Raw genomic sequence first — 26,658 nt, forward strand, 5'->3', positions numbered from 1 at the left:
GACTCAGCTTCAAAAAGGGCATTGAAAATGTCCTCTACTGATTAGTGTTAAAGTATTCTCAGCCTTGGAACGTCAGGGCTAGCGCGAAAATGAGCAATGTCTGGTGGACCCCCAGGAGAGTGGTAGGAAAGGTTAGAGTTGATTACTGGGTGGGTTTCATTTGAGCCCAGGGCCACAGGGGACAATGAAGTTACAGATTGCATCTTTATGTGGGAAGGTTCATACAATAGAATGAAGTAGAACTCTAGTGATTTATAGGATCTCTGTGGGCCATACGGTACATTACTCTGTCATTCCATTTGAGACGGGAAATTTCTTCTGGCAATAGATACTGTATATAGAGGCTACAGCATCACTGAATGAATCAGATTGCTAAACAACAAAAAAACACTTTAAACAATGTGTTGGAAATAAAGGAGACGGTTGTTTTGTACAATTTCTCACTAAATATATTTACATGACATACAATTCGCCATCAGTGCAATACATAGGAATGTTGCATATTTACCCAAAGTTAGACTCTTTCCTTTATGAAGAAAAATAAACCAAATGGCAGAAGCTGAATTCAACTCATGTGTAAAGTAACATTTTGTGACTCTCAAAGCTTCACAAAAACTCAAAAAAATAGTTATAGAACCGCCCATCAACAACCAGATGTTTAGCATTGTAAAACTAAATAGTTCTAGAACCGCCCATCAACAACCAGATGTTTAGCATTGTAAAACTAAATAGTTCTAGAACCGCCCATCAACAACCAGATGTTTAGCATTGTAAAACTAAATAGTTCTAGAACCGCCCATCAACAACCAGATGTTTAGCATTGTAAAACTAAATAGTTCACATGTACATATATATTTTCCATACATGTAATGGTTTGCTTTTGTACAAACATTTTTATATAACTTTGGCAGTTTCTCAGGAACAAAGTTATCTTAATAAATATGAAACAACAATATCAAACCGTCAGCAATGTTATCTAGGCTTGCCTTCCAAAGCTCGTGTTCACAGTGGTCGTACAGAAAGGCTGGAAGCCGATGGCCGAACGGAAAGATTACAGGCAAAAAGAAAAAGAGAAAATAGGATCCACCCTTTCTGTGTAGACTGACAGCACTGGAGGCTTTTCGTTGTTGTCATGGTTATAAAATTACAAACACCTATGAAGGTTTACATAGCAGTCATCGCCGTTAAAAAAATGGTCTCTTTTCAGGTTTCGGCTTAAATACAAAGAGTTTTAGGGCCAGGGTACATGGACCCCGACCCTGTGGTCACTGTGAGATGGTGGAAGAGACATGGTTGTAAACGGGACATGCACAACAAGTGCTGTGTGAGGGGACGAGTAACAAAACGAGGGTGCAAATGGACTATTTTTAATGATTAAAACGCCACCGTTTTTTTGAGAGAATGATTTTACACTGAACCAAATAATCAAGCAAATTTTTCATCAAACATTAAGTATCACCATAATTCATCACTATTATCTTTTGTTGTTTGTTTTGTTGTTGTACTATGTTTCCTCTGGTTTGGCACTTTATTGGAACAAATCTAAATGTTTCACAAAAAGGTATTTCATGTCTCGTTAACATAACTTGTAGAATATAGTACTTAATATTGAGCATACGGTAAGTAAACACTGGTACATACTGTAGTTTAAAATGAACATTCCAACAGATGTTTTACGCACATGCACAAAAACAGACAACACAACTCCTCAACTGCCTTCCTTCCTTCCTTCCCCGTGCCTCCCTCCCACTCTTCCCCTCCTCTCTTCCCTTCCATGCAATCATACCAATCATCCATTCATTCTATCCCTTCCTCCCTCACATCTCCATACTAGGAGGCCACCTCCTCTGAAGAGCGTACGTCGGTCTTCAGACGACAAAACTCTTTGGCCACTTCGTCGTTGGTCCTTTGAGAGAGTATCCTCATGATGGTGAGTCCGGTGTCGTCCATGGAGATGCTCTTCACCAGGGGGTAGCAGGCATAGCAGCTCCCCTGGTCGGCCAGGTCTCTGAGCTGGAGCACCGCCATGCCGATGATACGGTCCTCTCTGGCGAAGCAGTAGTCCTTCACTGAGACGTGCAGCTCGTAGCACTCTGGACTGTACTCATTGCTCAGAACACTGGGGAGGAAGAGAGACAACAACATGATCAATATCAGTCCCATTCCTCTACTATATTTGTAGTTTATTGAACAGGATAGATAGAACATCTTCATTAACAACAACAACACGCAGTCAGAGAAGTGAGGACATGTCTGGTCTCTGACTGATTGATTCACCGATTAGACAACGGAACTCAATCAGTCAGAGACCAGACATCAGAGAGCTAAAAGTTAGTTGGATAAAACGAACACAAGCACAGAAACCACACACAAACACACACACGCACAGAAACCACACACAAACACACACACACACAGAAACCACACACAAACACACACACGCACAGAAACCACACACAAACACACACACACAGAAACCACAAACAAACACGCACAGAAACGACACAAAACACACACACGCACAGAAACCACACACAAACCACACACACACACACACACACACACACACACAAACACACACACACACACACACACACACACACACACACACACACACACACACACACACACACACACACACACACACACACACACACACGCACAGAAACCACACACAAACACACACACACACACAAACACACACACAGATAAACCACACACGCACAGAAACCACACACAAACACACACACGCACAGAAACCACACACAAACACACAGAAACCACACAAACACAGACGCACAGAAACCACACACAAACACACAGAAACCACACAAACACACACACACACAGAAAACACACACAAACACACACACGCACAGAAACCAGACACAAACACACACACATATGCACAGAAACCACACACACAAACCACACACAAACATACACAAACACACAGAAACCACGCAAACACAGACGCACAGAAACCACACACAAACATACATGCACAGAAACCACACACAAACACACAGAAACCACACAAACACACACACGCACAGAAACCACACACAAACACAGATGCACAGAAACCACACACAAACCACACACAAACATACACAAACACACAGAAACCACACACAAATATACACAAACACACAGAAACCACACACAAACATACACAAACACAGAAACCACAAACAAACACACACACGCACAGAAACCACACACAAACACACACACGCACAGAAACCACACACAAACACACACACCCACATAGAAACCACACACAAACACAGACACACAGAAACCACACACACAAACCACACACAAACATACACAAACACAGAAACCACACAAACACAGACGCACAAAAACATACATGCACAGAAACCACACACAAACACACAGAAACCACACAAACACACACACACACACACAGAAACCACACACAAACACACACACACCCACATAGAAACCACACACAAACACAGATGCACAGAAACCACACACACAAACCACACAGAAACATACAGAAACACACAGAAACCACACACAAATATACACAAACACACAGAAACCACACACAAATATACACAAACACACAGAAACCACACACAAACATACACAAACACAGACTCACAGAAACCACACACAAACATACACAAACACAGACTCACAGAAACCGCACACAAACATACACAAACACACAGAACGATACACAAACATACAAACACACACGTACAGAAACCACGCACAAATATACACAAACACACAGAAACCACACACAAACATACACAAACACAGACTCACAGAAACCACGCACAAACATACACAAACACACAGAACCATACACAAACATACAAACACACACGTACAGAAGCCACGCACAAATATACACAAACACACAGAAATCACACCCAAACATACACAAACACAGACTCACAGAAACCGCACACAAACATACAAACACACACGTACAGAAACCACGCACAAACACACAAGCCACTCTCCCTATGTACAAAGGCTAATATCAATGAGGACATAGCATTTCACAAGAGGTCAGATGGCTTTGTCCCGTAGCAGGATGTATAATAATGAGTATGATAATATGTAGAATTTGTAGGTGGGGGGCTGGCTCGGTGACATCTCTATGACAGGAGACGTTTCATTGTTGTGACTTAATGAAATGAGGGACAATTCAATCACATTTTGCAACAGAGTTAAACGTCTGTGTTCAGAGCGGCCATTATTTCCAAGCCAACCTTTTCTTTAGGAACCTACCTAATTATCCACAGACTACTAATGGCTTCTGAAGCTTCAAACAAAAGCACACAAAAGCATGCTTGTGAAACACACGCACGCACACGCACAGAGAGTGCATCAAGAAGGAAGACATTTTACTAAGAAATTCCAAGAATCAATAATAAGTCAACTTGGAAATTCATCAACCAACTGAAAAGAAAGAAGCTTCTACAATGATCTCATCTCAATGTATTGTTGGAAATAAGACCTATAGTGATCATGATGTTATTTCATGTCAATTTAATGATTTTTTGTGAATGTGGGTTCCTCTGTCAAAGACAATTAAGAAAGCTGGATTACCTTAAGGGACATTTTGTAACGGTCGTCGTATGAAGGAGAAGAGGAGGACCAAGGTGCAGCGTGGTATGTGTCAATATTTATTCAAAAGAACACGGAAATAACAAAAATAACAAAGAGAAACAACCGAAAAGACAGACAACAGAAAACAATCACCAACGAAACACAATAGAAAACAGGCTCCCTAAATATGGTTCTCAATCAGGGACAACGGTTGACAGCTGCCTCTGATTGAGAACCATACCAGGCCAAACACAGAAATAGCAAATCATAGAAAAACTAACATAGACAACCCACCCAACTCACGCCCTGACCATACTAAAACAAAGACATAACAAAAGAACTAAGGTCGTGGACCCCACTCCACCATAGTTCCTGTACACCTCTTAGCCCGCCTCCGTGGCCTCTTGAGAGCGGCGACCCTCGCCGCCGACCTCGGACTGGGGACCCTAGCCACGGGTCCCGAATGAACGGGAGACTCCGGCGGCTCTGGAAGCTCCTGACTGACGGGCGGCTACGGCAGCTCCTGAGTGACGGTCCTGACTGATGGGTGGCTCCGGCAGCTCCTGACTGACGGGCGGCTCCGGCAGCTCAGGACTGATGGGCGGCCCAGGCAGCTCAGGACTGATGGGCGGCCCAGGCAGCTAAGGACTGATGGGCGGCTCCGGCAGCTCAGGACTGACGGGCGGCCCAGGCAGCTCAGGACTGACGGGCGGCTCCGGGCAGCTCAGGACTGACGGGCGGCTCCGGCAGCTCAGGACTGACGGGCGGCTCCGGCAGCTCAGGACTGACGGGCGGCTCCGGGCAGCTCCTGACTGATGGGCGGCTCTGGCAGCTCCTGACTGACGGTCCTGACTGATGGGCGGCTCTGGCAGCTCCTGACTGACGGGCAGCTCTGGCAGCTCCTGACTGACGGTCCTGACTGACGGGAGGCTCAACCCTACCTGGCTGAATGCTCCCCGTAGCCAGGCCAGTGCGGCGAGGTGGAATAGCCCGCACTGGGCTGTGCTGGCGAACCGGGGACACCATGCATAGGGCTGGTGCCATGTACCCCAGCCCGAGGAGACGCATTGGAGACCAGATGCGCTGAGCCGGCTTCATGGCATCTGGCTCGATGCCCACTCTAGCCGGGGCGATACGAGTCGCTGCTATGTACCGCACCGGGCTATGCCTGCGCACCGGGGACAACGTGCGCCTCACGGCATAACACAGTGCCTGCCCAGTCCACCTCTCTCCACGGTAAGCACGGGGAGTTGGCTCAGGTCTCCTACCTGACTTAGCCACACTCCCTGTGTGCCACCCCCCCAATGCATTTTTGGGGCTGCCTCTCAGGCTTCCTTGACCGCCGTGCCAACTCCATTCTACGGTATCCCTCACATTGGTCCAGAGAATCCCAGGCGGGCTCCGGCACTCTCCCTGGGTCGACCGACCACCTCTCTATTCCTCCAGATAGCGCTGCTCCTTACCACGCTGCTTGGTCCTTTGGTGGTGGGTGATTCTGTAACGGTCGTCGTATGAAGAAGAAGAGGAGGACCAAGGTGCAGCGTGGTATGTGTCAATATTTATTCAAAAGAACACGGAAATAACAAAAATAACAAAGAGAAACAACCGAAAAGACAGACAACAGAAAACAATCACCAACGAAACACAATAGAAAACAGGCTCCCTAAATATGGTTCTCAATCAGGGACAACGGTTGACAGCTGCCTCTGATTGAGAACCATACCAGGCCAAACACAGAAATAGCAAGTCATAGAAAAACTAACATAGACAACCCACCCAACTCATTTACATTTACATTTACATTTAAGTCATTTAGCAGACGCTCTTATCCAGAGCGACTTACAAATTGGTGCATTCACCTTATGACATCCAGTGGAACAGCCACTTTACAATAGTGCATCTAAATCTTTTAGGGGGGGGGGGGTGAGAAGGATTACTTATCCTATCCTAGGTATTCCTTAAAGAGGTGGGGTTTCAGGTGTCTCCGCAAGGTGGTGATTGACTCCGCTGTCCTGGCGTCGTGAGGGAGTTTGTTCCACCATTGGGGAGCCAGAGCAGTGAACAGTTTTGACTGGGCTGAGCGGGAACTGTACTTCCTCAGTGGTAGGGAGGCGAGCAGGCCAGAGGTGGATGAACGCAGTGCCCTGACCATACTAAAACAAAGACATAACAAAAGAACTAAGGTCAGAACGTGACACATTTCCCTTCTCTGCTTCAGTATGATCCTCCCAATATAATTGAGGTAATTGGTAGCTTAAAGAACTCAGCAGCGGGTCATGATGAGATGGGTGCCTCTTTGGTGAAATCAGTGTTTTTCTGGATTACTGAGCCTCTATCAAACCAAATCTATGCAAACTGGTATTGCTCCTAAAGTTTAGAAAATTGCCAAAGTTATCCCCCTCTATATATCTGGGGATCCGCAAAACACCCGTCTCAACGTCAACAGTGAAGAGGCGACTCTGGGATGCTGGCGTTCTAGACAGAGTTGTAAAGAAAAAGCCATATCTCAGGCTGTCTAATAAAAATAAAATATTAAGATGGGCTATGAAGTAGTAGTACACAGCGTTGTACGAGATCTTCAGTTTCTTGGCAATTTCTCGCATGGAATAGCCTTCATTTCTCAGAATAAGAATAGACTGACGAGTTTCAGAAGAAAGTTCTTTGTTTCGGGCCATTTTGAACCGGTAATCGAACTCACATGCTCCAGACACTCAACTAGTCTAAAGAAGGCCAGTTTTATTGCTTTTTTAATCAGAACAGTTTTCACATGTGCTAACATAATTGCAAAAGGGTTTTCTAATGATCAATTAGCCTTTTAAAATGATAAACTTGTATTAGCTAACACAACATGCCATTAGAACACAGGAGTGATGGTTGCTGATAATGGACCTCAGTACGCCTATGTAGATATTCCATTAAAAATCAGCCGTTTCCAGCTACAATAATCATTTACAACATTAACAATGTCTACACTGTATTTCTGATCAATTTGATGTTATTTCAATGGACAAAAACAAGGACATTTCTAAGTGACCCCAAACCTTTGAATGATAGTGTGTATAATATATACAGTGGGGCAAAAAAGTATTTAGCCAGCCACCAATTGTGCAAGTTCTCCCACTTAAAAAGATGAGAAAGGCCTGTACACTTCAACTATGACAGACAAAATGAGAAAATCGCTTTGTAGGATTTTTAATGAATTTATCTGCAAATTATGGTGGAAAATAAGTATTTGGTCAATAACAAAAGTTTATCTCAATACTTTGTTATATACCCTTTGTTGGCAATGACAGAGGTCAAACATTTTCTGTAAGTCTTCACAAGGTTTTCAAACACTGTTGCTGGTATTTTGTCCCATTCCTCCAAGCAGATATCCTCTAAGCAGATCTCCTCTAGAGCAGACATAAACTAGCAACCTCCTCTAATTACCTGGAACCATCTGCACCTTTGTTTAAGAAACTCAATATCTTCTCTATCTACAACATTAATGTACGCCAATTATGCACTTTCATCTACAAGTACTTCCCAGACAGTTTAACTAAACCCTTCAATGGATTATTCCAGGTTCATTCTGAAATGCATCTATATAATACAAGACACTGTGATAACCTTCACCCTACCCACTGCCACATCTCACATAGTCAATTCTCTATCAGATACAGAGGTGCCATACTCTGGAATTCTTACATTGCCAAAACATCATCATCCCTCAATAACTCCAATCGAAGACTGGAGGTCAGCCTGATGAACCAAACTACTCCGCAATCTCCTCCATAAAGCCTAACTCTCACACACATTTAAACATTAGTCTTTTATTTTTTTGTGTGATTACTGATCAAATAATTTATACGTTTATAATTAGTAGGTTTTGTTATCTGTTTTAACAAACCTTTTAAATTTTCTTACTTATGTATTGTATATATAATTTTGGTGATGTGGTTTTCATGTCAGCCCTTGGGCTTCCGACCACACCTTTTATCTGTATTGTTGTCTATCAGATGTTTTAAATGTGTTTTTATCTGTATTGTTGTCTATCAGATGTTTTAAATGTGTTTGTATCTGTATTGTTGTCTATCAGATGTTTAAATGTGTTTTTATCTGTATTGTTGTCTATCAGATGTTTAAATGTGTTTTTATCTGTATTGTTGTCTATCAGATGTTTTAAATGTGTTTTTATCTGTATTGTTGTCTATCAGATGTTTAAATGTGTTTTTATCTGTATTGTTGTTTATCAGATGTTTAAATGTGTTTGTATCTGTATTGTTGTCTATCAGATGTTTAAATGTGTTTTTATCTGTATTGTTGTCTATCAGATGTTTTAAATGTGTTTTTATCTGTATTGTTGTCTATCAGGTGTTTTAAATGTGTTTGTATCTGTATTGTTGTCTATCAGATGTTTAAATGTGTTTTTATCTGTATTGTTGTCTATCAGATGTTTTAAATGTGTTTGTATCTGTATTGTTGTCTATCAGATGTTTTAAATGTGTTTTTATCTGTATTGTTGTCTATCAGATGTTTTAAATGTGTTTGTATCTGTATTGTTGTCTATCAGATGTTTTAAATGTGTTTTTATCTGTATTGTTGTCTATCAGATGTTTTAAATGTGTTTGTATCTGTATTGTTGTCTATCAGATGTTTTAAATGTGTTTTTATCTGTATTGTTGTCTATCAGATGTTTTAAATGTGTTTTATCTGTATTGTTGTCTATCAGATGTTTAAATGTGTTTGTATCTGTATTGTTGTCTATCAGATGTTTTAAATGTGTTTTTATCTGTATTGTTGTCTATCAGATGTTTTAAATGTGTTTTTATCTGTATTGTTGTCTATCAGATGTTTTAAATGTGTTTTTATCTGTATTGTTGTCTATCAGATGTTTAAATGTGTTTTTTATCTGTATTGTTGTCTATCAGATGTTTAAATGTGTTTGTATCTGTATTGTTGTCTATCAGATGTTTAAATGTGTTTGTATCTGTATTGTTGTCTATCAGATGTTTAAATGTGTTTTTATCTGTATTGTTGTCTATCAGGTGTTTTCTTTGGTGCAATGAAAAAGTGTATGTATTTGCAGACGGTGTTCGTGTTGACATTGATCTCGGTCAGTGGACACTGACATTAAAAGAGCACCAGAGACCAAGTAGGCACTACAGATGATCATTCTCTCTCTGACTGCACTTCACAGACATCTGGCTCACTATCATAAACACAGTGAGAGGATTGGATGCAGGTGATAGTCAAACCCTGTCGGCATCCCAAATGGCACCCCATTCCCTATGTAGTGGACTACTTTTGACCAGGGCATTATACCCTGAGTGTACAAAACAGAAAACACCTGCTCTTTCCATGACATAGACTGACCAGGTGAAAGCTATGATCCATTATTGATGTCACCTGTTAAATAATAATAATACTATAATAATATATGCCATTTAGCAGACGCTTTTATCCAAAGCGACTTACAGTCATGTGTGCATACATTCTACGTATGGGTGGTCCCGGGAATCGAACCCACTATCCTGGCGTTACAAGCGCCATGCTCTACCAACTGAGCTACAGAAGGACCGTAAATCCACTTCAATCAGTGTAGATGAAGGGGAAGAGAAGAGATAGGTTAAATAAGGATTTTTAAGCCTTATTGAGACATGGCTTGTGTATGTGCCAATGGGCAAGACAACATAATTAAGTGCCTTTGAATTGGGTATGGTAGTAGGTAGCACTGGTTTGAGTGTGTCAAGAACGGCAACGGTTTCCGGTGTGTATCAACAATGGTCTATCACCCATAGGTGGGAAGCATTGGAGTCAACATGGCTCTACATTGTGCTTTAAATGCAGCTGGCTCAGTATCAGACAGACAGTGGTACAGCTGCATAGATAGGGTGAATGATCTATCTCAGCCCTCCCTCTATTCTCACTATTCAAATAACTGAAATGTCTCTTTTTTTTCATTTTTAAAAGTACTTCATCTCATTACTTTCTGCTATCATGCTGGATAAAAGTGTTTTTAGTTTCATTTGTAACCTTTTCCAAACGTTTTGACAGTGAGCACTGCAGGTGTCTACATTCCCACTATGTAGCAAATACTATACTACTGGAGGAGCAACACTCCTGGCACAACCAAGACACACATTACTGAAGCCAAAACACAGGATTAGGTTGTTAGCTTAGACAATAAACCTGTCACGTTCTGACCTTAGTTCCTTTGTTTTTGTCTTTGTTTTAGTATGGTCAGGGCGTGAGTAGGGGTGGGCAGTCTATGTTTGTTTTTCTATGTTGGTTTTTGAGTTCGGCCTAGTATGGTTCTCAATCAGAGGCAGCTGTCAATTGTTGTCCCTGATTGAGAATCATACTTAGGTAGCCTGAGTTTCACTTTTGGTTTGTGGGTGCTTGTTTTCCGTGTGAGTGTTTGGTCCACACGGTATTGTTTCGGTTTTCGTTCGTTCACTTTATTGTTTTGTATTTCAGTGTTCAGTTCGTTTCATTAAATATTACATCATGAACACTTACGACGCTGCGCTTTGGTCCTCCTCTCTATCTCCAGACGACATCCGTTACAGAAACACCCACCAACAAAGGACCAAGCAGCGTGTTAACGAGCAGCAGCAGCAGAGGCAGCGATATTTGGAGAACTGGACATGGGAGGAGATTCTGGAAGGCAAAGAACCCTGGGCACAGCCAGGGGAATATCACCGCCCCAAAGCAGAGCTGGAGGCAGCGAAAGCAGAGAGGCGCCGGTATGAGGAGGCAGCACGGCAGCGCGGCTGGAAGCCCGAGAGGCAGCCCCAAAAATGTATTGTGGGGAGGCACACGGGGAGTGTGGCGAAGGCAGATAGGAGACCTGCGCCAACTCCCCATGCTTACCGTGGAGAGAGAGGGCGTCGTACTGGTCAGGCACCGTGTTATGCGGTGGAGCGCACAGTGTCCCCAGTACGCGTGCTTAGCCCGGTGCGCTACATCCCAGCTCCCCGTATCGGCCGGGCTAGAGTGGGCATCAAGCCAGGTGCCATGAAGCCGGCTCTGCGCATCTGGTCTCCAGTGGGTCTCCTCGGACCGGCGTGCATGGCACCAGCCTTACACATGGTGTCCCCGGTTCGCCAGCACAGCCCAGTGCGGTCTATTCCACCTCGCCGCACTGGCCTGGCTACGGGGAGCATTCAACCAGGTCAGGTTGGGCAGGCTCGGTGCTCAAGAGTTCCAGTGCGCCTTCACGGTCCAGTCTATCCGGTGCCACCTCCACGCACCAGCCCTCCGGTGGCAGCCCCCACACCAGCCTGTCTCTCCGTCTCCTCCCTACAGGTGCTCCCACCTGTCCAGCGTCGCCAGAGTCTCCCGTCTGTCCTGAGCCGCCAGAGTCTCCCGTCTGTCCTGAGCCGCCAGAGTCTCCCGTCTGTCCTGAGCCGGCAGAGCCGCCAGTATTTCCTGAGCCGCCAGAGCCACCAGTCTGTCCTGAGCCGTCAGAGCCTCAGCCAGGATCCGCCAGTCAGCCAGGAGCCGCCAGTCAGCCAAGAGCCGCCAGAGCCGCCAGTCAGTCAGGAGCTGCCAGAGCCGTCAGTCAGCCAGGAGCCGCTAGAGCCGTCAGTTAGCCAGGAGCCGCCAGAGCCGTCAGTCAACCAGGGGCCGCCAGAGCCGTCATTCAACCAGGAGCCGCCAGAGCCGTCAGTCAGCCAGGTGATGCCAGAATCGCCCTTCCTGCGTAGCCTGTCTGGCGCTGTCGGAGTCTCCCGCCTGTCCGGCGCTGCCGGAGTCTCCCGTCCATTTGGGACACGTGGCGTGAGTCCCCAGTCCAAGGTCGGTGGCGAGGGTAGCCACTCTAAAGAGGCCACGGAGGTGGGCTAAGAAGTGCAAAAAAACGATGGTGAAGTGGGGTCCACGTCCCGTGCCAGAGCCACCACCGCGGACAGACACCCACACGGTTTCGGTTTTCGTTCGTTCACTTTATTGTTTTGTATTACAGTGTTCAGTTCGTTTCATTAAACATTACATCATGAACACTTACCACGCTGCGCTTTGGTCCGATCCTTCTTCCACCTCTGAATACCGTTACAAAACCAGACTTACTATCAGAATGTTTAATTGTACATCAGACAACTAACCAGACTTACTTTGACAATAAAGCAGACTTACTCCAAACAATAAACCAGACCTTTAGACAATAAACCAGACTTACTACCAGAATGTTTATTGTACGTCAGACAATAAACCAGACTTACTTTGACAATAAACCAGACCTTTAGACAATAAAACAGACTTTGTCAATAAAGCAGACTTACTTTAGACAATAAACCAGACCTTTAGAAAATAAACAAGACTTAATTTAGACAAGTAACCAGACTTACTTTGGACAATAAACCAGACTTACGTTAGACAATAAACCAGACTTACTTTAGACAATAAACCAGACTTACTTTAGACAATAAACCAGACTTTCTTTGGACAATAAACCAGACTTACTTTAGACAATTAACCATATTTACTTTGGTCAATAAACCAGATTTTACTTTAGACAATAAACCAGACTTACTTTAGACAATAAAGCAGACATACTTCGGACAATAAACCAGACTTACTTTAGACAATAAAGCAGACTTACTATTGGAATGTTTCATTGTACTTTGGTGACCAATTGTTGTTCTTGGTCTTGGTGGTGAACTTGCGTTTCTTGTCGGCGAGGTGCGGCCCAACCGCATTCACCTCCACGAATGGTCGGAACATGGCATTGGTCTGCCAGCTTAGGTTGTTGACCCCCACCACTGGAGAGAAATGACAGAGACACATAAAAAAATCAGTCAATCAATCAGTCAATCAAATCATCCATCCATGCACACATTGATCCACCCACTCACCCACCCATATCCATCCATCCACTATGCATCCTGAAATAGGATACTTGTTCTAAAATCACTGGTCCATGTACTTTTAAATAAAACACTTGTTCTTAAACTACTGGTCATTGAATGTGAGTCACTCAGGCTGCATTTACACAAGCAGCCCAATTTTGAAATAGTTGACTGACTAGTGTTCTATAAAATAAGGTTTAAACCGCTGGTCTCTGTCTGACTAGTGTTCTGTAAAATAAGGTTTAAACAGCTGGTCTCTGACTGACTAGTGTTCTGTAAAATAAGGTTTAACCAGCTGGTCTCTGACTGACTAGTGTTCTGTAAAATAAGGTTAAAACCTCTGGTCTCTGTCTGACTAGTGTTCTGTAAAATAAGGTTTAACCAGCTGGTCTCTGACTGACTAGTGTTCTGTAAAATAAGGTTAAAACCTCTGGTCTCTGTCTGACTAGTGTTCTGTAAAATAAGGTTTAAACCACCGGTCTAAATCTCTGACTGACTAGTGTTCTGTAAAATAAGGTTTAAACCGCTGGTCTCTGTCTGACTAGTGATCTGTAAAATAAGGTTTAACCAGCTGGTCTCTGTCTGACTAGTGTTCTGTAAAATAAGGTTTAAACCGCTGGTCTCTGACTGACTAGTGTTCTGTAAAATAAGGTTTAAACCGCTGGTCTCTGACTGACTAGTGTTCTGTAAAATAAGGTTTAACCAGCTGGTCTCTGACTGACTAGTGTTCTGTAAAATAAGGTTTTAACCGCCGGTCTCTGACTGACTAGTGTTCTGTAAAATAAGGTTTAAACCGCTGGTCTCTGACTGACTAGTGTTCTGTAAAATAAGGTTTAAACCGCTGGTCTCTGACTGACTAGTGTTCTGTAAAATAAGGTTTAAACCGCTGGTCTCTGACTGACTAGTGTTCTGTAAAATAAGGTTTAACCAGCTGGTCTCTGACTGACTAGTGTTTTGTAAAATAAGGTTTAAACCGCTGGTCTCTGACTGGCTAGTGTTCTGTAAAATAAGGTTTAAACCGCTGGTCTCTGACTGACTAATGTTCTGTAAAATAAGGTTTAACCAGCTGGTCTCTGACTGACTAGTGTTCTGTAAAATAAGGTTTAACCAGCTGGTCTCTGACTGACTAGTGTTTTGTAAAATAAGGTTTAAACCGCTGGTCTCTGACTGACTAGTGTTCTGTAAAATAAGGTTTAACCAGCTGGTCTCTGACTGACTAGTGTTCAATAAAATAAGGTTTAAACCGCTGGTCTCTGTCTGACTAGTGTTCTGTAAAATAAGGTTTAAACCGCTGATCTCTGTCTGACTAGTGTTCTGTAAAATAAGGTTTAACCAGCTGGTCTCTGTCTGACTAGTGTTTTGTAAAATAAGGTTTAAACCGCTGGTCTCTGACTGGCTAGTGTTCTGTAAAATAAGGTTTAAACAGCTGGTCTCTGTCTGACTAGTGTTTTGTAAAATAAGGTTTAAACCGCTGGTCTCTGACTGGCTAGTGTTCTGTAAAATAAGGTTTAAACCGCTGGTCTCTGACTGACTAATGTTCTGTAAAATAAGGTTTAACCAGCTGGTCTCTGACTGACTAGTGTTCTGTAAAATAAGGTTTAACCAGCTGGTCTCTGACTGACTAGTGTTTTGTAAAATAAGGTTTAAACCGCTGGTCTCTGACTGACTAGTGTTCTGTAAAATAAGGTTTAACCAGCTGGTCTCTGACTGACTAGTGTTCTATAAAATAAGGTTTAAACCGCTGGTCTCTGACTGACTAGTGTTCTGTAAAATAAGGTTTAAACCGCTGGTCTCTGACTGACTAGTGTTCTGTAAAATAAGGTTTAAACCGCTGGTCTCTGACTGACTAGTGTTGTGTAAAATAAGGTTTAAACCGCTGGTCTCTGTCTGACTAGTGTTGTGTAAAATAAGGTTTAAACCGCTGGTCTCTGACTGACTAGTGTTCTGTAAAATAAGGTTTAAACCGCTGGTCTCTGTCTGACTAGTGTTGTGTAAAATAAGGTTTAAACCGCTGGTCTCTGACTGACTAGTGTTCTGTAAAATAAGGTTTAACCAGCTGGTCTCTGACTGACTAGTGTTCTGTAAAATAAGGTTTAACCAGCTGGTCTCTGTCTGACTAGTGTTCTGTAAAATAAGGTTTAATCAGCTGGTCTCTGACTGACTAGTGTTGTGTAAAATACGGTTTAAACCGCTGGTCTCTGACTGACTAGTGTTCTGTAAAATAAGGTTTAACCAGCTGGTCTCTGACTGACTAGTGTTCTGTAAAATAAGGTTTAACCAGCTGGTCTCTGACTGACTAGTGTTCTGTAAAATAAGGTTTAACCAGCTGGTCTCTGACTGACTAGTGTTCTGTAAAATAAGGTTTAACCAGCTGGTCTCTGACTGACTAGTGTTCTGTAAAATAAGGTTTAACCAGCTGGTCTCTGACTGACTAGTGTTTTGTAAAATACGGTTTAAACCGCTGGTCTCTGACTGACTAGTGTTTTGTAAAATAAGGTTTAAACCGCTGGTCTCTGTCTGACTAGTGTTCTGTAAAATAAGGTTTAAACCGCTGGTCTCTGTCTGACTAGTGTTCTGTAAAATAAGGTTTAAACCGCTGGTCTCTGTCTGACTAGTGTTCTGTAAAATAAAGTTTAAACCGCTGGTCTCTGACTGACTAGTGTTCTGTAAAATAAGGTTTAAACCGCTGGTCTCTGACTGACTAGTGTTTTGTAAAATAAGGTTTAAACCGCTGGTCTCTGACTGACTAGTGTTCTGTAAAATAAGGTTTAAACCGCTGGTCTCTGACTGACTAGTGTTCTGTAAAATAAGGTTTAACCAGCTGGTCTCTGACTGACTAGTGTTTTGTAAAATAAGGTTTAAACCGCTGGTCTCTGACTGGCTAGTGTTCTGTAAAATAAGGTTTAAACCGCTGGTCTCTGACTGACTAATGTTCTGTAAAATAAGGTTTAACCAGCTGGTCTCTGACTGACTAGTGTTCTGTAAAATAAGGTTTAACCAGCTGGTCTCTGACTGACTAGTGTTTTGTAAAATAAGGTTTAAACCGCTGGTCTCTGACTGACTAGTGTTCTGTAAAATAAGGTTTAACCAGCTGGTCTCTGACTGACTAGTGTTCTGTAAAATAAGGTTTAATCAGCTGGTCTCTGACTGACTAGTGTTTTGTAAAATAAGGTTAAAACCGCTGGTCTCTGTCTGACTAGTGTTCTGTAAAATAAGGTTTAAACCGCTGGTCTCTGTCTGACTAGTGTTTTGTAAAATAAGGTTTAAACCGCTGGTCTCTGACTGACTAGTGTTCTGTAAAATAAGGTTTAAACCGCTGGTCTCTGACTGACTAGTGTTCTGTAAAATAAGGTTTAACCAGCTGGTCTCTGAATGACTAGTGTTCTGTAAAATAAGGTTTAAACCGCTGGTCTCTGACTGACTAGTGTTCTGTAAAATAAGGTTTAAACCACTGGTCTCTGACTGACTAGTGTTCTGTAAAATAAGGTTTAACCAGCTGGTCTCTGACTGACTAGTGTTCTGTAAAATAAGGTTTAAACCGCTGGTCTCTGACTGACTAGTGTTCTGTAAAATAAGGTTTAAACCGCTGGTCTCTGACTGACTAGTGTTCTGTAAAATAAGGTTTAAACCGCTGGTCTCTGACTGACTAGTGTTTTGTAAAATAAGGTTTAAACCGCTGGTCTCTGTCTGACTAGTGTTCTGTAAAATAAGGTTTAAACCGCTGGTCTCTGTCTGACTAGTGTTCTGTAAAATAAGGTTTAAACCGCTGGTCTCTGTCTGACTAGTGTTCTGTAAAATAAGGTTTAAACCGCTGGTCTCTGACTGACTAGTGTTCTGTAAAATAAGGTTTAAACCGCTGGTCTCTGTCTGACTAGTGTTCTGTAAAATAAGGTTTAAACCGCTGGTCTCTGACTGACTAGTGTTCTGTAAAATAAGGTTTAAACCGCTGGTCTCTGACTGACTAGTGTTTTGTAAAATAAGGTTTAAACCGCTGGTCTCTGACTGACTAGTGTTCTGTAAAATAAGGTTTAAACCGCTGGTCTCTGACTGACTAGTGTTCTGTAAAATAAGGTTTAACCAGCTGGTCTCTGACTGACTAGTGTTTTGTAAAATAAGGTTTAAACCGCTGGTCTCTGACTGGCTAGTGTTCTGTAAAATAAGGTTTAAACCGCTGGTCTCTGACTGACTAATGTTCTGTAAAATAAGGTTTAACCAGCTGGTCTCTGACTGACTAGTGTTCTGTAAAATAAGGTTTAACCAGCTGGTCTCTGACTGACTAGTGTTTTGTAAAATAAGGTTTAAACCGCTGGTCTCTGACTGACTAGTGTTCTGTAAAATAAGGTTTAACCAGCTGGTCTCTGTCTGACTAGTGTTCTGTAAAATAAGGTTTAACCAGCTGGGCTCTGTCTGACTAGTGTTGTGTAAAATAAGGTTTAACCAGCTGGTCTCTGTCTGACTAGTGTTCTGTAAAATAAGGTTTAACCAGCTGGTCTCTGACTGACTAGTGTTCTGTAAAATAAGGTTTAACCAGCTGTTCTCTGTCTGACTAGTGTTGTGTAAAATACGGTTTAAACCGCTGGTCTCTGACTGACTAGTGTTGTGTAAAATACGGTTTAACCAGCTGGTCTCTGTCTGACTAGTGTTCTGTAAAATAAGGTTTAACCAGCTGGTCTCTGTCTGACTAGTGTTGTGTAAAATAAGGTTTAACCAGCTGGTCTCTGTCTGACTAGTGTTCTGTAAAATAGGGTTTAAACCGCTGGTCTCTGACTGACTAGTGTTGTGTAAAATAAGGTTTAAACCGCTGGTCTCTGTCTGACTAGTGTTCTGTAAAATAAGGTTTAAACCGCTGGTCTCTGTCTGACTAGTGTTCTGTAAAATAAGGTTTAAACCGCTGGTCTCTGACTGACTAGTGTTCTGTAAAATAAGGTTTAAACCGCTGGTCTCTGTCTGACTAGTGTTCTGTAAAATAAGGTTTAAACCGCTGGTCTCTGACTGACTAGTGTTCTGTAAAATAAGGTTTAAACCGCTGGTCTCTGACTGACTAGTGTTTTGTAAAATAAGGTTTAAACCGCTGGTCTCTGACTGACTAGTGTTCTGTAAAATAAGGTTTAAACCGCTGGTCTCTGACTGACTAGTGTTCTGTAAAATAAGGTTTAACCAGCTGGTCTCTGACTGACTAGTGTTTTGTAAAATAAGGTTTAAACCGCTGGTCTCTGACTGGCTAGTGTTCTGTAAAATAAGGTTTAAACCGCTGGTCTCTGACTGACTAATGTTCTGTAAAATAAGGTTTAACCAGCTGGTCTCTGACTGACTAGTGTTCTGTAAAATAAGGTTTAACCAGCTGGTCTCTGACTGACTAGTGTTTTGTAAAATAAGGTTTAAACCGCTGGTCTCTGACTGACTAGTGTTCTGTAAAATAAGGTTTAACCAGCTGGTCTCTGACTGACTAGTGTTCTGTAAAATAAGGTTTAATCAGCTGGTCTCTGACTGACTAGTGTTTTGTAAAATAAGGTTAAAACCGCTGGTCTCTGTCTGACTAGTGTTCTGTAAAATAAGGTTTAAACCGCTGGTCTCTGTCTGACTAGTGTTTTGTAAAATAAGGTTTAAACCGCTGGTCTCTGACTGACTAGTGTTCTGTAAAATAAGGTTTAAACCGCTGGTATCTGACTGACTAGTGTTCTGTAAAATAAGGTTTAACCAGCTGGTCTCTGAATGACTAGTGTTCTGTAAAATAAGGTTTAAACCGCTGGTCTCTGACTGACTAGTGTTCTGTAAAATAAGGTTTAAACCACTGGTCTCTGACTGACTAGTGTTCTGTAAAATAAGGTTTAAACCGCTGGTCTCTGACTGACTAGTGTTCTGTAAAATAAGGTTTAAACCGCTGGTCTCTGACTGACTAGTGTTCTGTAAAATAAGGTTTAAACCGCTGGTCTCTGACTGACTAGTGTTCTGTAAAATAAGGTTTAAACCGTTGGTCTCTGACTGACTAGTGTTCTGTAAAATAAGGTTTAAACCGCTGGTCTCTGACTGACTAGTGTTCTGTAAAATAAGGTTTAAACCGCTGGTCTCTGACTGACTAGTGTTCTGTAAAATAAGGTTTAACCAGCTGGTCTCTGTCTGACTAGTGTTGTGTAAAATACGGTTTAAACCGTTGGTCTCTGACTGACTAGTGTTGTGTGAAATACGGTTTAAACCGCTGGTCTCTGACTGACTAGTGTTCTGTGAAATAAGGTTTAACCAGCTGGTCTCTGTCTGACTAGTGTTGTGTAAAATAAGGTTTAACCAGCTGGTCTCTGTCTGACTAGTGTTCTGTAAAATAAGGTTTAACCAGCTGGTCTCTGACTGACTAGTGTTCTGTAAAATAAGGTTTAACCAGCTGTTCTCTGTCTGACTAGTGTTGTGTAAAATACGGTTTAAACCGCTGGTCTCTGACTGACTAGTGTTGTGTAAAATACAGTTTAACCAGCTGGTCTCTGTCTGACTAGTGTTCTGTAAAATAAGGTTTAACCAGCTGGTCTCTGTCTGACTAGTGTTGTGTAAAATAAGGTTTAAACCGCTGGTCTCTGACTGACTAGTGTTCTGTAAAATAAGGTTTAACCAGCTGGTCTCTGACTGACTAGTGTTTTGTAAAATAAGGTTTAAACCGCTGGTCTCTGACTGACTAGTGTTCTGTAAAATAAGGTTTAAACCGCTGGTCTCTGACTGACTAGTGTTCTGTAAAATAAGGTGTAACCAGCTGGTCTCTGACTGACTAGTGTTTTGTAAAATAAGGTTTAAACCGCTGGTCTCTGACTGGCTAGTGTTCTGTAAAATAAGGTTTAAACCGCTGGTCTCTGACTGACTAATGTTCTGTAAAATAAGGTTTAACCAGCTGGTCTCTGACTGACTAGTGTTCTGTAAAATAAGGTTTAACCAGCTGGTCTCTGACTGACTAGTGTTTTGTAAAATAAGGTTTAAACCGCTGGTCTCTGACTGACTAGTGTTCTGTAAAATAAGGTTTAACCAGCTGGTCTCTGACTGACTAGTGTTCTGTAAAATAAGGTTTAATCAGCTGGTCTCTGACTGACTAGTGTTTTGTAAAATAAGGTTAAAACCGCTGGTCTCTGTCTGACTAGTGTTGTGTAAAATACGGTTTAACCAGCTGGTCTCTGTCTGACTAGTGTTCTGTAAAATAAGGTTTAACCAGCTGGTCTCTGTCTGACTAGTGTTGTGTAAAATAAGGTTTAACCAGCTGGTCTCTGTCTGACTAGTGTTCTGTAAAATAAGGTTTAACCAGCTGGTCTCTGACTGACTAGTGTTCTGTAAAATAAGGTTTAACCAGCTGTTCTCTGTCTGACTAGTGTTGTGTAAAATACGGTTTAAACCGCTGGTCTCTGACTGACTAGTGTTGTGTAAAATACGGTTTAACCAGCTGGTCTCTGTCTGACTAGTGTTCTGTAAAATAAGGTTTAACCAGCTGGTCTCTGTCTGACTAGTGTTGTGTAAAATAAGGTTTAACCAGCTGGTCTCTGTCTGACTAGTGTTCTGTAAAATAAGGTTTAAACCGCTGGTCTCTGTCTGACTAGTGTTCTGTAAAATAAGGTTTAAACCGCTGGTCTCTGACTGACTAGTGTTCTGTAAAATAAGGTTTAAACCGCTGGTCTCTGTCTGACTAGTGTTCTGTAAAATAAGGTTTAAACCGCTGGTCTCTGACTGACTAGTGTTCTGTAAAATAAGGTTTAAACCGCTGGTCTCTGACTGACTAGTGTTCTGTAAAATAAGGTTTAAACCGCTGGTCTCTGACTGACTAGTGTTCTGTAAAATAAGGTTTAAACCGCTGGTCTCTGACTGACTAGTGTTCTGTAAAATAAGGTTTAACCAGCTGGTCTCTGACTGACTAGTGTTCTGTAAAATAAGGTTTAAACCGCTGGTCTCTGACTGACTAGTGTTCTGTAAAATAAGGTTTAACCAGCTGGTCTCTGACTGACTAGTGTTCTGTAAAATAAGGTTTAATCAGCTGGTCTCTGACTGACTAGTGTTTTGTAAAATAAGGTTAAAACCGCTGGTCTCTGTCTGACTAGTGTTGTGTAAAATACGGTTTAACCAGCTGGTCTCTGTCTGACTAGTGTTCTGTAAAATAAGGTTTAACCAGCTGGTCTCTGTCTGACTAGTGTTGTGTAAAATAAGGTTTAACCAGCTGGTCTCTGTCTGACTAGTGTTCTGTAAAATAAGGTTTAACCAGCTGGTCTCTGACTGACTAGTGTTCTGTAAAATAAGGTTTAACCAGCTGTTCTCTGTCTGACTAGTGTTGTGTAAAATACGGTTTAAAGCTGGTCTCTGACTGACTAGTGTTGTGTAAAATACGGTTTAACCAGCTGGTCTCTGTCTGACTAGTGTTCTGTAAAATAAGGTTTAACCAGCTGGTCTCTGTCTGACTAGTGTTGTGTAAAATAAGGTTTAACCAGCTGGTCTCTGTCTGACTAGTGTTCTGTAAAATAAGGTTTAAACCGCTGGTCTCTGTCTGACTAGTGTTTTGTAAAATAAGGTTTAAACCGCTGGTCTCTGACTGACTAGTGTTCTGTAAAATAAGGTTTAAACCGCTGGTCTCTGTCTGACTAGTGTTCTGTAAAATAAGGTTTAAACCGCTGGTCTCTGACTGACTAGTGTTCTGTAAAATAAGGTTTAAACCGCTGGTCTCTGACTGACTAGTGTTTTGTAAAATAAGGTTTAAACCGCTGGTCTCTGACTGACTAGTGTTCTGTAAAATAAGGTTTAAACCGCTGGTCTCTGACTGACTAGTGTTCTGTAAAATAAGGTTTAACCAGCTGGTCTCTGACTGACTAGTGTTCTGTAAAATAAGGTTTAACCAGCTGGTCTCTGACTGACTAGTGTTTTGTAAAATAAGGTTTAAACCGCTGGTCTCTGACTGACTAGTGTTCTGTAAAATAAGGTTTAACCAGCTGGTCTCTGACTGACTAGTGTTCTGTAAAATAAGGTTTAATCAGCTGGTCTCTGACTGACTAGTGTTTTGTAAAATAAGGTTAAAACCGCTGGTCTCTGTCTGACTAGTGTTCTGTAAAATAAGGTTTAAACCGCTGGTCTCTGTCTGACTAGTGTTTTGTAAAATAAGGTTTAAACCGCTGGTCTCTGACTGACTAGTGTTCTGTAAAATAAGGTTTAAACCGCTGGTCTCTGACTGACTAGTGTTCTGTAAAATAAGGTTTAACCAGCTGGTCTCTGAATGACTAGTGTTCTGTAAAATAAGGTTTAAACCGCTGGTCTCTGACTGACTAGTGTTCTGTAAAATAAGGTTTAAACCACTGGTCTCTGACTGACTAGTGTTCTGTAAAATAAGGTTTAAACCGCTGGTCTCTGACTGACTAGTGTTCTGTAAAATAAGGTTTAAACCGCTGGTCTCTGACTGACTAGTGTTCTGTAAAATAAGGTTTAAACCGCTGGTCTCTGACTGACTAGTGTTCTGTAAAATAAGGTTTAAACCGTTGGTCTCTGACTGACTAGTGTTCTGTAAAATAAGGTTTAAACCGCTGGTCTCTGACTGACTAGTGTTCTGTAAAATAAGGTTTAAACCGCTGGTCTCTGACTGACTAGTGTTCTGTAAAATAAGGTTTAACCAGCTGGTCTCTGTCTGACTAGTGTTGTGTAAAATACGGTTTAAACCGTTGGTCTCTGACTGACTAGTGTTGTGTAAAATACGGTTTAAACCGCTGGTCTCTGACTGACTAGTGTTCTGTAAAATAAGGTTTAACCAGCTGGTCTCTGTCTGACTAGTGTTGTGTAAAATAAGGTTTAACCAGCTGGTCTCTGTCTGACTAGTGTTCTGTAAAATAAGGTTTAACCAGCTGGTCTCTGACTGACTAGTGTTCTGTAAAATAAGGTTTAACCAGCTGTTCTCTGTCTGACTAGTGTTGTGTAAAATAAGGTTTAACCAGCTGGTCTCTGACTGACTAGTGTTGTGTAAAATACGGTTTAAACCGCTGGTCTCTGACTGACTAGTGTTGTGTAAAATACGGTTTAACCAGCTGGTCTCTGTCTGACTAGTGTTCTGTAAAATAAGGTTTAACCAGCTGGTCTCTGTCTGACTAGTGTTCTGTAAAATAGGGTTTAACCAGCTGGTCTCTGACTGACTAGTGTTCTGTAAAATAAGGTTTAAACCACTGGTCTCTGACTGACTAGTGTTCTGTAAAATAAGGTTTAAACCGCTGGTCTCTGACTGACTAGTGTTGTGTAAAATAAGGTTTAACCAGCTGGTCTCTGACTGACTAGTGATCTGTAAAATAAGGTTTAAACCGCTGGTCTCTGACTGACTAGTGTTCTGTAAAATAAGGTTTAACCAGCTGGTCTCTGACTGACTAGTGTTTTGTAAAATAAGGTTAAAACCGCTGGTCTCTGTCTGACTAGTGTTGTGTAAAATACGGTTTAACCAGCTGGTCTCTGTCTGACTAGTGTTCTGTAAAATAAGGTTTAACCAGCTGGTCTCTGTCTGACTAGTGTTGTGTAAAATAAGGTTTAACCAGCTGGTCTCTGTCTGACTAGTGTTCTGTAAAATAAGGTTTAACCAGCTGGTCTCTGACTGACTAGTGTTCTGTAAAATAAGGTTTAACCAGCTGTTCTCTGTCTGACTAGTGTTGTGTAAAATACGGTTTAAACCGCTGGTCTCTGACTGACTAGTGTTGTGTAAAATACGGTTTAACCAGCTGGTCTCTGTCTGACTAGTGTTCTGTAAAATAAGGTTTAACCAGCTGGTCTCTGTCTGACTAGTGTTGTGTAAAATAAGGTTTAACCAGCTGGTCTCTGTCTGACTAGTGTTCTGTAAAATAAGGTTTAAACCGCTGGTCTCTGTCTGACTAGTGTTCTGTAAAATAAGGTTTAAACCGCTGGTCTCTGACTGACTAGTGTTCTGTAAAATAAGGTTTAAACCGCTGGTCTCTGTCTGACTAGTGTTCTGTAAAATAAGGTTTAAACCGCTGGTCTCTGACTGACTAGTGTTCTGTAAAATAAGGTTTAAACCGCTGGTCTCTGACTGACTAGTGTTTTGTAAAATAAGGTTTAAACCGCTGGTCTCTGACTGACTAGTGTTCTGTAAAATAAGGTTTAAACCGCTGGTCTCTGACTGACTAGTGTTCTGTAAAATAAGGTTTAACCAGCTGGTCTCTGACTGACTAGTGTTTTGTAAAATAAGGTTTAAACCGCTGGTCTCTGACTGGCTAGTGTTCTGTAAAATAAGGTTTAAACCGCTGGTCTCTGACTGACTAATGTTCTGTAAAATAAGGTTTAACCAGCTGGTCTCTGACTGACTAGTGTTCTGTAAAATAAGGTTAAAACCGCTGGTCTCTGTCTGACTAGTGTTTTGTAAAATAAGGTTTAAACCGCTGGTCTCTGTCTGACTAGTGTTTTGTAAAATAAGGTTTAAACCGCTGGTCTCTGACTGACTAGTGTTCGGTAAAATAAGGTTTAAACCGCTGGTCTCTGACTGACTAGTGTTCTGTAAAATAAGGTTTAAACCGCTGGTCTCTGTCTGACTAGTGTTTTGTAAAATAAGGTTTAAACCGCTGGTCTCTGACTGACTAGTGTTCGGTAAAATAAGGTTTAACCAGCTGGTCTCTGACTGACTAGTGTTCTGTAAAATAAGGTTTAAACCGCTGGTCTCTGACTGACTAGTGTTCTGTAAAATAAGGTTTAAACCGCTGGTCTCTGACTGACTAGTGTTCTGTAAAATAAGGTTTAAACCGCTGGTCTCTGACTGACTAGTGTTCTGTAAAATAAGGTTTAAACTGTTGGTCTCTGACTGACTAGTGTTCTGTAAAATAAGGTTTAAACCGCTGGTCTCTGACTGACTAGTGTTCTGTAAAATAAGGTTTAAACCGCTGGTCTCTGACTGACTAGTGTTCTGTAAAATAAGGTTTAACCAGCTGGTCTCTGTCTGACTAGTGTTGTGTAAAATACGGTTTAAACCGTTGGTCTCTGACTGACTAGTGTTGTGTAAAATACGGTTTAAACCGCTGGTCTCTGACTGACTAGTGTTCTGTAAAATAAGGTTTAACCAGCTGGTCTCTGTCTGACTAGTGTTGTGTAAAATAAGGTTTAACCAGCTGGTCTCTGTCTGACTAGTGTTCTGTAAAATAAGGTTTAACCAGCTGGTCTCTGACTGACTAGTGTTCTGTAAAATAAGGTTTAACCAGCTGTTCTCTGTCTGACTAGTGTTGTGTAAAATAAGGTTTAACCAGCTGGTCTCTGACTGACTAGTGTTGTGTAAAATACGGTTTAAACCGCTGGTCTCTGACTGACTAGTGTTGTGTAAAATACGGTTTAACCAGCTGGTCTCTGTCTGACTAGTGTTCTGTAAAATAAGGTTTAACCAGCTGGTCTCTGTCTGACTAGTGTTCTGTAAAATAGGGTTTAACCAGCTGGTCTCTGACTGACTAGTGTTCTGTAAAATAAGGTTTAAACCACTGGTCTCTGACTGACTAGTGTTCTGTAAAATAAGGTTTAAACCGCTGGTCTCTGACTGACTAGTGTTGTGTAAAATAAGGTTTAACCAGCTGGTCTCTGACTGACTAGTGATCTGTAAAATAAGGTTTAAACCGCTGGTCTCTGACTGACTAGTGTTCTGTAAAATAAGGTTTAACCAGCTGGTCTCTGACTGACTAGTGTTTTGTAAAATAAGGTTTAAACCGCTGGTCTCTGACTGACTAGTGTTCTGTAAAATAAGGTTTAACCAGCTGGTCTCTGACTGACTAGTGTTCTGTAAAATAAGGTTTAACCAGCTGGTCTCTGACTGACTAGTGTTCTGTAAAATAAGGTTTAAACCGCTGGTCTCTGTCTGACTAGTGTTGTGTAAAATAAGGTTTAAACCGCTGGTCTCTGACTGACTAGTGTTCTGTAAAATAAGGTTTAACCAGCTGGTCTCTGACTGACTAGTGTTCTGTAAAATAAGGTTTAACCAGCTGGTCTCTGTCTGACTAGTGTTCTGTAAAATAAGGTTTAATCAGCTGGTCTCTGACTGACTAGTGTTGTGTAAAATACGGTTTAAACCACTGGTCTCTGACTGACTAGTGTTCTGTAAAATAAGGTTTAAACAGCTGGTCTCTGACTGACTAGTGTTTTGTAAAATAAGGTTTAAACCGCTGGTCTCTGACTGACTAGTGTTCTGTAAAATAAGGTTTAACCAGCTGGTCTCTGACTGACTCGTGTTCTGTAAAATAAGGTTTAACCAGCTGGTCTCTGACTG

General features: G+C 41.7%; 1 protein-coding gene across 3 annotated transcripts in view; it reads right to left on the bottom strand.

The window, feature by feature from the left end:
- Positions 1-432: 432 nt before the first annotated feature.
- The window catches only part of LOC118374656 (protein unc-13 homolog C-like), a 260,042-nt gene continuing 233,816 nt past the window's right edge, over positions 433-26,658 (bottom strand). For all 3 annotated transcript variants that reach the window (XM_052515796.1, XM_052515795.1, XM_052515794.1), the window contains 2 exons: positions 13,184-13,343; positions 433-2,119 (listed from right to left, as the gene is read on the bottom strand). In XM_052515796.1, the coding sequence (XP_052371756.1) occupies positions 1,831-2,119; positions 13,184-13,343 (449 nt within the window). In that variant the 3' untranslated portion in view covers positions 433-1,830. The remainder of the gene's footprint in view (positions 2,120-13,183; positions 13,344-26,658) is intronic.

This window comes from Oncorhynchus keta, unplaced genomic scaffold, assembly GCF_023373465.1.
Source record: "Oncorhynchus keta strain PuntledgeMale-10-30-2019 unplaced genomic scaffold, Oket_V2 Un_scaffold_3114_pilon_pilon, whole genome shotgun sequence".
Lineage (NCBI taxonomy): Eukaryota > Metazoa > Chordata > Actinopteri > Salmoniformes > Salmonidae > Oncorhynchus > Oncorhynchus keta.